Raw genomic sequence first — 15,903 nt, 5'->3', positions numbered from 1 at the left:
TGCAGGCTTTCAAAAAAGCAAATGCTGAGATTCATCTGTGGAGATCTGTATAAACACAAGTGTTGGCGGCATTTTACCAGAACTCAAATGACATATTTTTATTAGTATTTTGTTTCCAGCAACATCCACAATGTGCTGGACCTTTTGTAAATATTCAAGTGGCGATGGGTCACAAATTTTGATGTAGAAATTCATCATACTTTCACAGCAGGAATCAGATAAAATTTAACTCTTGGCAAATCACGACCACTGTCTGAGTTACTGATAAGGAACTCTATCAAATGCAGTGACAAAGTGGCTGGGGAATTTTATCTTGATGTCAGTAGGTTTGGTACGGCTTTCACAGATGAGCATTTGTTCTTATTTCCTCTCTAAAGCCTCTTTATAACCTGACTCATATAAAAACATACCCAAGTTTCTAAATATTTCAAGGTAGCATTTGCAGATACATAAGGCACAGGAGACTGGGGTTTTCATCAGCAGGGTGTTTTGGTGTGGGTTTTTTTATTTTCTTTTTCCCCTCCTTTCATCTTTTTTGGAGGGTGGGAGGGATGTTAAAACCACTGGTTTACATCTTGAGTTCTTAGGCTGCAGCTTCGTCACTGCAACAAATTCAAAGAGATATAATGAGGAAAGCTGATAAATACTACAGACTCCTACACTCTGCTCTGATCGTTACTTTAATAAGGCTACATTCGTACAGTTTGGTTTTTCTAATGTCAAACAATTGGCAGCTCTGCAGTGCTGATGCTCCCTGAGGGCTGCCTGTCCTTGTAATTGCTTCTGTCTACTGAAAGTAAACATATGAAGTGTATACAACATGCCCACACAAGGCACATAAACACACACATCGCTATTGTTGTGGGTCACAGAGACTCATTTCTACTCTATCATTTTTAACATCCTTATTTGCTTCTTCCTTCCCCTCCAGAGTCTATTTTTTTTACTTCTAATAGCAGACATTTATTTTATTTTAAATTGGGAATGGATAATTTCAACATCCTCAGCAGTTCATGATACTTCTGTAATATCTTTTTAGAAACTCAACACCTCTCTCCAGACTCTCTGTTGTGAGACAGTGATAATTAGGAGCTGTGCCTGGTATGGGCCAAATACTCTGGACAACAGGAGGCGAACAGAGCCCTGGCTTGGCTTATTTCACACATGCCTCAGTGACTGTCCATCCTCCTGCCATGAAAAGGGTATAACACCATTTCCTCCTTTACATCAAACATTAAATTTGTGTCAAATCACAAACTCATGGAAGGAATGCCACTTGGATCATCCCGTTTCCTACCCTGAGTTCTAACCAGCTCTCTTCCAGTTCCCTTGGTGCGAAAAACAGCCAGTCTTCTCCTTAGTGCCAGATCCCAAAATTGAGAATAACTGTCTGTTATTTGAAAAACTAGTTATCAACATCTGGGGAAAAATAATATACCAGCATCTGTTTCTGGACTTTCTGGCTTGGACTGTAAATCTTGAAATGTCACCACTTAGGCTGTTCTTTGTTAGTCATCTCACTGACTCCTTCAAAAACAAGGACTATTTGAAAATTCAGGAAAAGGCAAGTTTGGGGAAGATCATTCAGGACAAATACAGGAGTAGAAGATTTCAACCTGAATCCTTTTCCATGCTTCAGTTTTTCTCTGAAAAAGTGGTTTTCACCCATCCCAATCTCAAGTTTTTTGTTTTCACTTCACAAACACTAGACCAAAGAAGTTAAAAAGTTCCCTGCAAATGGATTTTGTGCAGATCTAGCCCATAGTATTTCTTCTCAACCAGCACTAATGGTACATTTTCAAACATGGGGAAAGTTTGCTTTTTGTTGTGGTCCTCAGAGTAAGTACCAGTAAACCCCCAACCAAGTGGCCAGGTGAAGCCCTGTCATTCTCAAGCACTTATTACATTTGATTTTCAGTCTGCTAACAGCAAATCAAGGAATTAATAATACATCTAAAGAATGTGATAATCTGAAAAGTACTCTCTGGAGACTCATACTGCTTTAAGAATGATAGATTGCTTCTGAAGCCGAGATGGAAGCTCATCAGTTAATTTGTAGGAACGCTTTCATTAGCAAGAAACTGCTTCTATAATGGTGGACTTTCTCCAAATCATATATGTTCTGCACACCACTTAAGGCTGAAGGTGACATGGTTATTGACAATATAGCACCATCAGTACTGAAATTTACAGTGACTCAGTCATTAAACTGATCCTTGATGACCTTCTTAGGGCAAAAGTAGTATAAATGTGTTTCTGGTGGAGCTGTTGAGTTGATGATCTTGGTCCTTCTGTGCAACCATAGGAGGGTGAATTGTTACCAGAAACCATTATGTTCATTACAGTGACTCTAGACGCTGTTCATTAGCCAAATATAGGAAAACAAACTTTTGCGTTTAGGCAGGTAGAGGGTAGATCATAGAAACAGAGTCTGTTTTTCCATTCACTTTCCACTCCTTTCCAGATTATACTGTAAAGCTACCAGTTCTGCTTGTAAGAGTCTGACCCAGCCTTGGAGTCACGAGGAGCTGATTAGTGGGCTGGGTTAGAGCTGTGGCATGCCACTGGGAGACAACCAAATGGAGGATTCCATTCACCTGTGAGTTGGAGGGCTCACAAAACTGTAATAAATAGGACTGCGATTTTAACACCCTTTACATTGGACCCATGTAATGTGATCCAGATCCTTGTGGGAGGAAATAGATCTCAAATTTAAATCCCCCTGGTCTATTCAAGTGAGATTGTGCGGCCATTGATCCTTATTAACCCAGGTATTGAATTTCTGTCACATCTAAACCACAAAAAGTAATTCTATTTTTCATATTTTTACTTGCTGACAATAAGGCTGGCTGAATTTCATTAGATCTTTAAATGATGGTTTACTCTGAACGCTCTTTTTTGTTGCTCTTGGGATAGCACAGAGTTAATGAGAATGATTGTGCTGTTGACATAAGTGGTGTATTGAATTCTGGAAAGCAGCTGCTGCAAATTAAGTGAGAGTTAATGGCTAGAATAGTTAAAATATCGTGTGGCTGATATTACTTCATATAATAACAGGTGGGAATTGCTACTGACTGATTTCTTTAAACAAGATCAGTATTTCAGAGGATACAGTACAGATCTGGAGCAGAAAAGAATTCAAAAGAAACGAGAAAGCTTTCTGTTCATAATTGTCATTTGGTATTACTATTCATAAATATTATTTCAAACATGCAGAGGAGGTGTTTTGCTTGCTCATTTTGCTTGCAAAAAGTGTTGTTTTGGGATTTTTTTATTGCATCTTATTCCCATGGAACAGTCATTCTGTATATATATTTTTTATCACAAGCCTGGTTGAGCGCCCTCCATATGGGCACTTACAAAGCTGCCATGCTTGAAGATACATCCTGGGTCTCTCTATATCTCTTTAGAGCTGTATATGTCCTATTCCATATACCTTTTTCTGGCCTTGAAGCCCACTATGCACACTGATGCTTTACCCTCTGTGACAGTATCTCTCAGCTGCTTTCATCGCCAGTCTACACTGGACATTGCAATTCCTCAGTATGGAGTGAAGGGGAGGATGATTTATTATTTAAGCTGCTGGGGACAAATACTTATTTTCACACGGAATTCACAGGTGTTGCAAGACAGCTTTAAATACATCAATAAATTCTTTGTAAAATCTTGCAGAAATTATAAAATCTGAATACAAAGGATTCCTTAGAGAGCTATCATTTCATCTTATTTTTTTCAACATTTGCTGTTCATCAGTCTTCAGCTTTTTCTTTACCTATTATTAGGAAAATACAGCTTTCTAAACTTCCCATACCTTCTCTTTGAGTAGCATTAAGCTAAACCAGTACACATTTGCAGAGCAGTGCAATGTTCCTTTGTAGTATTTTTCTGAAAAAACCCTACTTTCAGAAGTGCTGATGTACCTCTAGAGCCCAAGTGTTACCTCCAGGTGCGATGCTGGCACTCCAGCCATGCTCCGCTGACCTTCACGGATGAAGGTTGGACCTTCATCTGGGAGTCTGACTAACAGGGAGAGGTAAGTGCTTGAAAGGTCTCTGAAGATCAGTTTAGTAAAGAGTCAAGCAAAGCTGCCTGAGCAGAAAAATGTGTGGGATATTGTTTAATCCAGCCTGTACAAACTGCCAGACACAGGGGAGGGGAAGATGGATTTAACCTCTCTGAGCCTGGCACTGTAGCAGATGACTAAAAGCACTCATATAACTGAAAAGGCAGACTAAGTACGTAAACATGCAGCTATACAGTACCTTTATATTCACTGCCTAAACTTTTCTCATAGGCTTTCCAAACATCCCATTCTTGACATTTTGTACTGATAAATGTATTCATTTCAGGTAGTTATGAGTTGAAATATTGTACCAAAAACTGTCCAGTCAACACAGCCCCTCTGAAAATTATGAAAGGTGCAAAAAATGCCCTTTTTCTACCTAATGAGCAAGGAACGGACAATGAGCATCAGAGCACTGTTTAAAATTTTCCTGCGAAGCAGTAATCCAAATCTCCATAAAAATAAAATTGAGTAACTTGTCAGGTCTTATAAGAGGACAGAGTAGCCACCACAACAACTGATCAATAAAGTGTCCTGAAAATCTGAATGTGAGCTTGGTGGGTTTGTAAGTCTCACCTAGATATGAACTGGCTGTGCACGCTGTAAAATGGCGATTATATCAGTGGAAGATGGCAGAAATGGTTCTTTAGTGACTTACTGTTCCAGGCACAAGAGTGCATACACCCTGATGGCTTCATTGAACATAAACTTTGCTGCTAAAAATTCGTATTATAGTGTGACAGTGAAATACAAAAATGTCATCTCAAACTAAATGACCTTCAAAAAGAAATTAAAGACTAGTAAGCACATTAGACTAATTGTATAGGTGTGATTTAAACATGGAAAATTAAGGAAATACCAGAATAAAGACCTACAACTTCAATAATGTGATCACCTGAAGCCCAAAAGCATTCATAGCCATTTATTAAGGCCTGGAAAGGCCTGAGAAAACTGCTTGCCACTACGATAGCACAAAGAAGCACAGGCAAAAGCGGTGCTAAAATTACCCATGAAATCAAGTATAAAAATCACTGACCCTCTCTCCATGTGTGCAACTGCTCCAGTAAGAAAGGAAAAAGACGGTTGGAAAGTTGCATCCTCTTAGTGAGTATGAAATAGAGCTTTGGGCTCCTGCTGGAGAGCTGGTAGGTGCACGCAGAGCTGTTTGTCCTGCCGTGTCTCCACGCCGGCGTAGCAGCGTACTGTAGCAGGAGGTGAGGATGGTACCACAATTTATATATGACTTGTATGTGCTTTTACGCTTCCTCCCTCAGGCTTGTGGCTGCAATCTAACTAAATTCACACAGAGAGCGATTGCAAAGATAGATGGTAAAGAGGCGGTTTTCCTCCAAACTCAGGCATTTTCAGACCTATCATAGCAAATACATTATATGCCAATTAAAGGTTAACTAGTGAAAGTTGTTGGTGTGAAACCACTTGTACTCTATTTCAGGTTAACTCATCTCCATTCCAGTGTTTCTCAAAAAGGTCAAACACCTACCACAGCATGATAAAAGAGGCAAGTAAATCTGGCTGCATAACTCCACGACTGACTGCCGAAATCCACACTTTGGGAAGATGTCCCAAATTCACTGAAAATAATGAGCTGAAGTTAGAGGAAAAAACCCACGACTATATATGGATAAAAGAAGGGAAAGTAGCTGGTGACAGAAGCTGAAAATATGTGACAGGCTTAAAATATCTGACGAAATATTGCATTTCTTCACCAGCATAGTCAATATCTTCATTTACATTCATTTTTATCAGTGTGTTTTACCCACGCAAAGCTCAATCTCCTGGTAAAAGTGATACTCAGGTACTCGTAACAGTCTCCTCGTGCCAGCAGATTGAATTTGGGTTAGAGATTACCAAGATTCACTACACTTATACGAACATGTGTAAGCAGATGCAGTTTTAGTAGGTACAATTTTACTGGCTTCAGCATTCCCAGAATGATTTGAGGATACTGAGATTTGTCTTTGAGAGGCTAGCGTAGCTGTAGTTGTTAAGATGGATGAGAAAAACTGAGATATGGGGTGATAAAAATTATGATAATTAAACAGATAAGCTGGATATCTTGCCATGGATAGTCAGGGAGAAGCCAACCAGCTCCCACTATATTTTATGACTGTCACGGCTCTGCATGGAAGCAGATGACTGATGGCTGGTATTATCAAGGAGAGTGGACTATGTGCTGTTTTAACCTTTTATTTGTTTAACCTTTACAGTGTGAGTGAGATTGTGCAGCTGCATTTCTTATTACTTGGAAGGAACTGTATTTTTTTCTTTTATATCAGGGATGATCAAAGTTTAGCAAAGTCCTCATGTAAGTAGCTGTTAAAATGGATCTTGTAAAAGGATTGTATCCATCCTCAAGTTTTATTTCCTGTCGTTTCTGCAGGGTTGCCTATTTTCCTGCAACAGTAAAAGGAAAAGAGAATAAAAGCACAGAATCTAGAAAAAATTACCTGTTCTAAAGACATGGTATCTGGATTTATTGGTTTGTGATTTGGATCTATCTAAAGGTTAAATACAGTGTTATGTATTTCAAAGCAAATGAACATTTCAACTCCTGAGTACATAACTATAGCAGTAAATGGGGCACACATCAGTTCAGTATTATCATATTCAGGGCAGGCATAAGCATCTTACCTCAGCCCAAGTATTCACACATCCGAAGTTCTTAGTAAAATTCCTTTGAACTTGAGTGTTTTCTGGTGTAAAGGTGCTGGACAATCAAAAAATAATTGCACAGACAAGCACACTTGACAACTATTAGGCCATTTATTTAGCAATGGACTGAAATGGAATATGGTCACCTGCATTAGTCACAGTTCTGCTGTGCCCAAGTATGTGTAAGCACTAGTCACGGCCAGTAAAGAGCACCAAGGCCACTGTCTTCAGCATCTAATGCTACTGAGGTCTTCAGCAATCAGTGTCCATCTAATTTTAGCTTACAGACATTGAAGAATTTCCCATCAAATCCACTTCTTGCTACCACATAAAAAACAACTTCTCGTTGAGATAACCTCATACCTGAGAACAAAGCATAGGGACCTCTAGGCTTGTAAAATAAGTCTCAAACCAGCCTGAGACTTTATTTCAAGGCAGAAAGAACGGACCTGCCAGGACTAAGATAGTGGTTTCCACCTTCAATCTGATTACCAGAGTGATTTAAATTTGGCTGGTTAGTTCCTCGTTTGCCTGTGCATGCCAGCCACCCTCAGCGAGATGACTGGGTAGCCTTTGCGGGACTCCAGAGAGAAGCCACCTAAGAAACTCCATTAGTTGACAACACAAAAAATCATGTATGGCCCTGATCTATTGTGATGGTAACAAAACCTACATATGCCAATGCAATGAACAAGCCAAATTAAACTGCTAACAAATTGTCTGCTGTCATTATTCCATATTCCAAAACGATTTCACATTGCTACCTGCACAGAGACAGCATTAATCCCTTCTCAGCTGCCAAAAAAATCCTTCTTTAAAAGCTGCTGTTATATTTGCTGTACAAAATCAGATGGCATGTAGAATGTTGTAAGGGTGGTGAATACAGCGAAATAAGTAAAATATAATTCCAAATGTTAATGTAATTGTTGGTTTATTTGTTTACCTCTATTACTTAAGACGATACCGACTGGGAGCTGGAGTTCCGTAATTTCAGTTATAGAATATTATGTGTGCACTCTTCTACTTTCTTTGAGTCCTTGCTCCCAAATACATTGCTGTTACTTAATGGTATCTGCAGAACAAGCATGGACTGGAATTGTCCAAGAAATTTAAGAATATAACTATTTATTATGCAAGGGTTGATGATTATATTATTCATTCAGCACTCTTTTGCCTTGTATAGTTTTCCAAGATTCATTGACAAGAAAAAAAGAGATTAAATACAGATGGTACATGGTATTTTTACAGTATGTTTTCTACTTGCACTTTATTTTTCCTCAATTTTGAATGATACTTTGGTAAAAGTCTTTTCCAAGAACCATATCAAATAGGCAAAAACTGTAATAGCAATTAAAATGTTTTAAACAAAGTTGTATTTGGAAGTGCATGCCGCGGTCTTTCTACCAAGCATAGTAGATGTTTATTTAGCCACAAACTTTTGACTGGCTAAAATCATACAGCTGGCCCTTCATTTGATATAGTTAAGGTCGTAACACTGAAGTGAATGGAACAAAGTTGATTTTCACCAGCTGATACTTTGTCCAGTGTTTATTTAGCTCATTCTTTCCTAGATCTGATCTGCATCTTTCCTGAATCTCAATCCTATCCTGCTGTACAATTTTGCTACTTAAAAGACAATAATAAAGCAAAAATTCTGCTCCCATAGAGTCGTAAGGCCAGAAAAGCAGCAGCAGCTGCAGTGGCAAGATGAGCAGACCATGTAGAGGAATATAAAATCCCTTGCATGGTATAGAAGATAGTGGCACAAGGTGTGCATGAGCACAAAAGGCACTTAGAGGCAGGCCAAAAATCAAGGAAAACGATGATGGTGGTTTTGTGAACTAAGCACATATCAGTGAACAAGCCTCTCCTCTCAAACACAGGATACGACTGGCTGTATCCACAAGAAAAGCATGGTTTCAAGTCGTTCTCCCAAGTTAGAGAAGGAGTGCCATGCCACAGTGCTGAAGTGGTCCTTATCCCATGCTCTTTTCGTTAGGTTTAGTTCATGGAGTCAAAACACAGCCTTAAAAAGCTGGAGGAGAAAACACTCCTGGCATTAAATTCTGGAATCACAAAACATTCTTAAATATAAACAACCCAAGCAGGAAAGCTAAGGTGGGTTATTTGCTTCAGGGTTTTTCCCCAAATATTGTGGTGCTCCTCAAAAGGTGGACTTTCAGGGAAAGGAGGACTGAAATTTCGACAAAAAATTTAATGGTATTTGACAGAAGTTGTCCCCTCTCAGCTTTCCTCCCATAGAGAATAAAGCGTAAAGAGTGTCAAAACCTTTTTGAATTGCAAAAATATACCAATCTTATACTTTAGAAACAACATTTTTCAGCTTTCCATTCAAAAAACACTTCTTTATAAATTTATTTGGTTTTTTTTTTCTATTTTTAAAGAAAACAGATTTACAAAGGATTAAACAACCCAAGAAGCAAAAAATTTCATTCCAGGTTAACATCTTTCCACATTCTTCCTGCCTCTCCCCACTACCCGGGGCTTATTTTAGTTCAACTTGAATCTTGTTTCTGGTTTTTCGCCAAACTGAAAAAAAAAACACCCACTATTCATCCAGCTCCACTAACGGAAAGGCCTCGTGCAGAGAAATAGGTATGAAGAGATGGGCTACGTAACTCTCACTACGACTACAGCCAGGCTGATAGAAGCAGAGCTCGTGGACGCCGCGGGCTGCCGGGCTGAGGTCTATCGCTGCTGCGGCCACTGCCGAGCCCTCTGCCTGAGCCGCCGGACGGACAGGCTGATCGGCTGCTTCCCGAACTTCTTCATGATCTCCTTGATTCTCGCCAGGTTGGTTTTGGAGATGGTGAAGTCGCACTGGGTAGCTCCCATGTCGTAGCCGACTTCGCAGGTCTTGGTGGCGGTGGTGTAGCCCTCCGCTTTCACGCCCACCATGTATTCCCCCGGGTTGAGAAGACGCCAGTAATCACCATCAGCTCCTGGTAGGAAAAGAGATGTTTTTTCAGGCCAGTGGCCATTTTTCCTTGAGGAAGGTGTTTATGAGAATACAGAAGTGCCTGCACACGGATAAGACGACACCACAGGCAGCAACCCTGCATCCTCACACCAGGACGGTGTCAGTGAGGCTGCTCCCCATCACACATACCCCTCCCTGTCCTGCCAACCCTATGGGAAAACACACATAAAACATATTTTCCAAATGATGAAAAAAGGACAACGGGCTTTAATCTGGCTTAAGATTTTTTGTCAGTCAAAGCCAGGAAGATCCTGAGGCAAAGGGTCCCCTTGTAACAGTTGGTGATTTCTGAAGGGCATGAAAGACCTTCCCCAAATTAATTCTAACTAATGAATGAAGAGGAGCCCCGGTGGGGTAACCACATCTCACTCATGATCCTGGGCAGACAGCCTGGACACACATGTTTTGGTGCCATTTAGTATGCAGAGCGAGTGAACGCATAATGTTGGCTCACTTAGAGATCTAAGTAAATAACCTCTTCTATAAAATCTTACGCTGAGTTTTATTACGTTAATTTTCCTACAAAGTATAATTCATCAGGGTATTTAACCACCTGCTTACCTGCAAATGCATGAAGAGAGCTCCTGTAATCAACCACACTACTCACGCACAAAGCAGGATGTATTTTAACACCTCGTTGAATCAGGACTTTCTGTTTTCTTCTTTTTTCCCAATAAATGACCTCAGACTACACGTACATACATACAGATGGTTTTAGACTTCTTTTAAAGAACTATTTAACTAACAAGTATGCTGAGCTATGGACCGGAAAAGGTGAAACACTAATATCTAAAATTAGTTTTGCACTCTGTCCCAGGAAAACTCACTGTGGAATGGAAGTGCATACTCAAATATGCAGTTCTATATATAAATAGAAACGCAACATCTCTTGTATGAGGAGGGGTTGGGGTTTTTTTGCACTGATGGGAACTGACAGCCTTACTATCACTAGCCTTGGGTTGCTTGCAATGCAGCATGTTGCAAAAACTAAAGATGATTTGTATAAGAATATTATATTTAGGAAAAGATCAGGTTAGCTAGGCTCTGTTTAAAGAAATAGAATTTTAATATAGTTATTGGTAAGGTAAAAAACATATTTGCAAACAGCAAGTGTTAGCAAAACACCTGATAGTGCCATCTCTGAGTGCGAGTGTGAAATCGGGTGCAAGAAGTGCACCCCATCAGGTTAGTTCTTGCAAAGCAGCATGCTTGGGTTTTTCTTTCAGCCACTTTGACCCTGCTTGGATCAAGGTCCAGATTTTCTGTTTCTCGGGACTCAGGCATTATTAGGAAGGGCTCTCTGAGAAGCTCTTTATTCAGTTCTCCCTTACTATTGGGTCCGTTGGCACCTTAACCAAAAGACAAAACATAAAGCTGTCCGAGGGTCTTGAATTTATCCCTAAGGGCTCAGTTTTAGCTGTAAATGCTCTGGCGATACTACAGGGCTGGCAAAAGGCTACAGATCACCCCATGTGTGGCTGTGAACGCATCCCTGCTCAGCCCCTGGAGTTCAAAGCTGACCCACATTTTTCTGACACATTTAACAGGCAGGTCACCACAACCCCATGCAAGGCCAGAAAAAAAATCTACACATTCACACAGCACCAGGAAATTATTACAAAGCTGGATATTAAGCTGTTAGCAGGATGCACTTTACCTCCTTTCCATTTACAAGTAAGTAGACATTAGTATTTCTGTCAGCTGTCATTGCCCAGAATTTAATACCAGACTAAAAGGTTTTTTTTTTTCGAAAATCAGATTAAATTCAGTAGGTAAAAAATTTCAGAGCAGATGGCAAGAAAAACACAATTAAAAATACAGATAAATGTAGTAAATAATAGGTTTGCTGAAAGAATAGTCTCCAGTGGGAGCAGGCTGAAGGCAGACTACATCTATCTCCACCTATTGGGTCTGGAAAAGAATTGCCATGTCTACTTAGATAAAATAACAATGCATGAAATTATGAAGATGATATTATTATAAATTAAATGTGTCAGATGACTCCATAAACACTTCAATTAAGACAGACACATTTTGAGCCTGGTAGGACAGATCTTTGTTACAACTAAGTGTCATATTTATACAAAAGTACCAAATTTTACTAATTTAAGTACGTTATAAAAATCAATCCTAATTCTGTTACCTACAAAAGACTCTCCAGGAGAGCTAGCCATAGTGCTACACACCAAAACTCAGCTTTTCTTCACTGAACAGGAAGCCAGGAATGAGTCTGGAGAGTTATAATACCAGAATTATGCTTAGCTTAGACTAGTGTTATTAAATGTTCCTAAATGCTACTTCAAAATCTTTGGGTTTCGTTACATAATGTATACTGAAACAATATGCAACTTACTAAAATATTTATAAAAGTTTCACTGAACATTGTATGAAATCAGTTATGCTTTATTTCAAAAATCTCACAGAAATGTGCATCTGTCTTCGAATTTTGGGCGTGATACAGAAGTCTTTCAACAGAAACTGAATATTTCTTTATCAAGATTTGCTTTGAGATTCCCAAAACGTGCAACTAGAGGAAGCGACCCACAAAAGTGCCTTTGCACCATGGGGAAAACCAGTGTGCAGTTCATGCAGTTGATGAACTCTTTTCCAAAGGCTATCTCACATAGAGCACAGTCCACATCTAACCGTAACGACATGTAATCACTCAGGCTTAATCAATAGCTACATCTGCATCTAAAGAAAATGGAATCATTTTCCACAAAGCCTTTACTCTCAGAATCAATGACTTCAATTAGCCTATTAATATTATTAGCTTAGTGTCAGCAGCCCTCTCTTCCCAAAAGATGTATTATACGTTCAAGAGAAAGTAAAACAAAAAAAATGGTTTCCATGCACTTTTTTTTTTTTGTCCACAGGAAGCAGAAGAGAATTTTTTTCAAAACAAGTAAATGTTATTAGAGGGCCTTTACAGACAACTTTTATCTGGCTCTGCAGGGTTGTCGACCACATTATTGAATCAAAGAAACAGTGGATACCTTACAGCTTAGCTCACTTAGAACAAAACTTACATGAATAGAGATAGCGGCCATAATTCTTCTCCTGCTTGGCCTATTTTTATATCAAGGCAACTCAGAGGTTTAATGGATACATTTTTCTTTTTAAAAGGTATAACTGAAAGAGGACTGATGGCAATTTGCCTTCTTTCTCTGGAGTTATACATGTCATTTTAGCTTTTTGGCTCCAACATAAATTCTCTAGTTTCAAAGACTAATGAGACGTACATTGTTATCTGTACAATATCAAACAAAATAGAACTTTTATGATCCCATCTACAAAGTGATTCCCAAACAGACTGTCAGCTTAAACGTCTCATTAAAAAGAAGAATGAAAAAGAATTAAATAAGTACTTCTATTTTTACTAACAAGTGCAGATGGCCTTGAGCCATGGAAGCTCAGCTCTAAGTCTAGATGTAAATAGCTGCAAGATTTCCCAAGTGTTATAAGGTGGATTCTGGGATCTTGCGCATTTATTACACATGCCATTGGGACTCCTTTCCATATGCATGTTTGCTGCCTTTAAACTGTTGATTTTTCTTTCATGTGGCAATCCCGTGTACCGAGAGCTGGAGATTAATCACCTGTTGCATTTACTCAGCCTTGACCGGAGCAATATATTAATTCTGTTAACAGAGTAATACCACCTACAGTTTATGACAGTCTTTCAAGACTGCCAAGACTCCCAAGACAAGAAAAAACAACTGATTACTTTAACTCCTGCTATCATTTCCCAGCGGTCGCATTTGAAATATTTAAGGCGGAATCATTATTGCCTAATTAAATATCTGTCATTCAATGTTTACTTTTACAGCGCAGACACAGTAGCACTGAAATAAAATTGATCGTATACTAAGTTAGATATTCCAAGATTTATTATGGGCTCAGATAATCTACTGTAACAAACATTAAAGATTTGGAAGTCTCTTACATAAAGCTCTATGGTATTACATAGCCTGAAATCAGTTTATGCGTTAAAGCGTGCCATACTGTACGTGAAAGCGGCAGCAAATGAAAGACCCAGACTGCCAGTCAGGACGTAAAAAACCCATAAAATTAGTGTTCCTGTTTCTAATGTTAAACCAGATCTAGAGTACGCAACAATTTGATTTGTCTGATTATGCACCATGATGCTACTTTGCCGTGAACATTCAACAGAAACCTTGTTAGTCTCTTGCCAGCAGCACTTTGAGTTCAGTCACTAAAGACTCCTGCTGACATATTGTTTTGCTATTTCTTTCTGCATGCTCCTCTCCTTAACTGTATCCCCTCTGTAGTTTGTGTGTCTTAAATCATGATACAATACCTACACAAACACAATGGATGATATGCTGCCTGCTACCTGTGAAGAATAATTTTCAGGTATTACTATTAATCTTGTAACTGCCTAGCGCCTATTTAAAGCACTTCTTTATTTAGTGCCATAACTACTTTCCAGGCCATTAAATAGGCTTAGAGTTTACTCTGAGTATGCACATACCCATGCCTGGGTACAGATCAAGACTGTGCTAACAAGGCAAATAGCCATTTATGTGTTTTTTTTGAAACTATACCTGTTGAAAAGTAATTCTCTGGGCTGAGATTCACCTGTGCAAAGCAGAATTTCTACTGGGCCCCATAAAACGATCTTTTATAAAGCTGTGGTGTTTTGCAGGAGACTCTTCAGGTTTGGAAACTCCCCTTTTCCTGCAACAGCTGTTTCTCCTCTGGTCACAGTTCTAAATCACATCTCCAATACGTTCACAATCCTATAACTGTTAACAGCCAAACACTCTGCCAAACAAGGCATTACCTACACCCTTGTTTTCCAGTGCTATAATTATTCTGGGTTAGATTTACACTACCTTTGCATGAGAAAAGGAGCAGCAAGAGTTCTTTAGACACAGCCTTACTCAGCCTATTGATTTGGGGCAAATAAAAGGCTCTTTGCTGAACACCTTAAAAGAGGTGGAAAGAGGAAGAGAGGTGGAAAGAGGAAGAGAGGTAGAGAGGAAAGCCATAGCTCTGTACTTGTCTACGCAGCCGCACCATGGAAAGAAGTGACTCCCTCCTCATGTGCCACTCCTGCAACACTCTCCTTGGACCGTGTACTATCTCTTGGCTTTTCCCAGAAAAGTGTTCAAAGTTGCAATGAGGTTCTGTATTTTGTTTTTAAACCACAGATCTGTCCATCTGCGCTCGTGTTTTTGGCTTTTTACCTGTGCGAATGTCATGGTTAACACCTTCCACTGAAATAACAGCATTTGGGATTCCCTTTCCATGCACGTCTCTCACTATGCCTTTGATGCCCCGATGGACCTATCAAGAGAATAAACAAACAAATAAATATTGCACAGCGATGAGCAGCACTATCACAAGGAAGACACAACAAATAATTAATTCCATACGTGAATTATATGTATTATGTTCCTGCTTTATTATTCACACAATTTTGAAATATCATTATTAACCCAGTATCAGCCTTCCAGGCCTTAGCTACTTGTGAGTCAGCTTAGAAATTCTGTTCGGATTCCTGAGGCCTCAAATTCAAGAGACAGATAAAACAAGCAGATAAAGCACCAGACGTAAGGGTTTTTTTCCTGGCAGTCCTTTCTAGCAAGCTCTGCGCTCACATCAGATTTTAACAAGATTCATTATTTTATTCAACTAAGTCAAAACAGTCTGGCTGAAGTGATACGCCAGCATTGCTTGTAGGTAAGGTTTCTATCACAAATACCAATAATCACATTATTAGTCATGCAAGAAAAATATCAGAAACCTCGAACTGCCTTTCAATCTGACTCATCACGTTACTCAGAAGTTACGCTTCTGTCAAATACCTGTTCCATAAAAACAATCAGGGACTCGCGGTTGTTTTCCCATTCTTCGGGCAACTCACTCTCATGAGGATACTTGTCACAGCCAACATAGATGGATAGCTCAAAGCAGTTTGTGTGCAGATAACTGAAGTCATTTATGCCTGTCAATAGGGAATAAAAACGAAATTATTTTATATCCTCTTTTAATCTATTGATCCGATCTGATTATTTTATGCAAAGTAATACATTTAAACACAAGCTGGGTGTTTATCCAGCTGGCTTAGTCTGCAGACCTGGCAGGGCAAAAGTTTTTCAGAAATCTTCTGTAGCAAAGCACCAGAGTAACCTCAGAG

General features: G+C 39.3%; 1 protein-coding gene across 1 annotated transcript in view; it reads right to left on the bottom strand.

The window, feature by feature from the left end:
• Positions 1-9,445: 9,445 nt before the first annotated feature.
• The window catches only part of CPXM2 (carboxypeptidase X, M14 family member 2), a 76,431-nt gene continuing 69,973 nt past the window's right edge, over positions 9,446-15,903 (bottom strand). Inside the window, exons 11-13 of the mRNA XM_086466511.1 lie at positions 15,572-15,711; positions 14,951-15,050; positions 9,446-9,699 (exon numbers count right to left, since the gene is read on the bottom strand). Coding sequence (XP_086322637.1) covers positions 9,446-9,699; positions 14,951-15,050; positions 15,572-15,711 — 494 coding nt within the window. The remainder of the gene's footprint in view (positions 9,700-14,950; positions 15,051-15,571; positions 15,712-15,903) is intronic.

The sequence above is a fragment of the Leptosomus discolor genome, chromosome 6, assembly GCF_034619465.1.
Source record: "Leptosomus discolor isolate bLepDis1 chromosome 6, bLepDis1.hap2, whole genome shotgun sequence".
NCBI classification, from domain to species: domain Eukaryota; kingdom Metazoa; phylum Chordata; class Aves; order Leptosomiformes; family Leptosomidae; genus Leptosomus; species Leptosomus discolor.
This window is presented reverse-complemented; position numbering and strand designations above follow the sequence as displayed.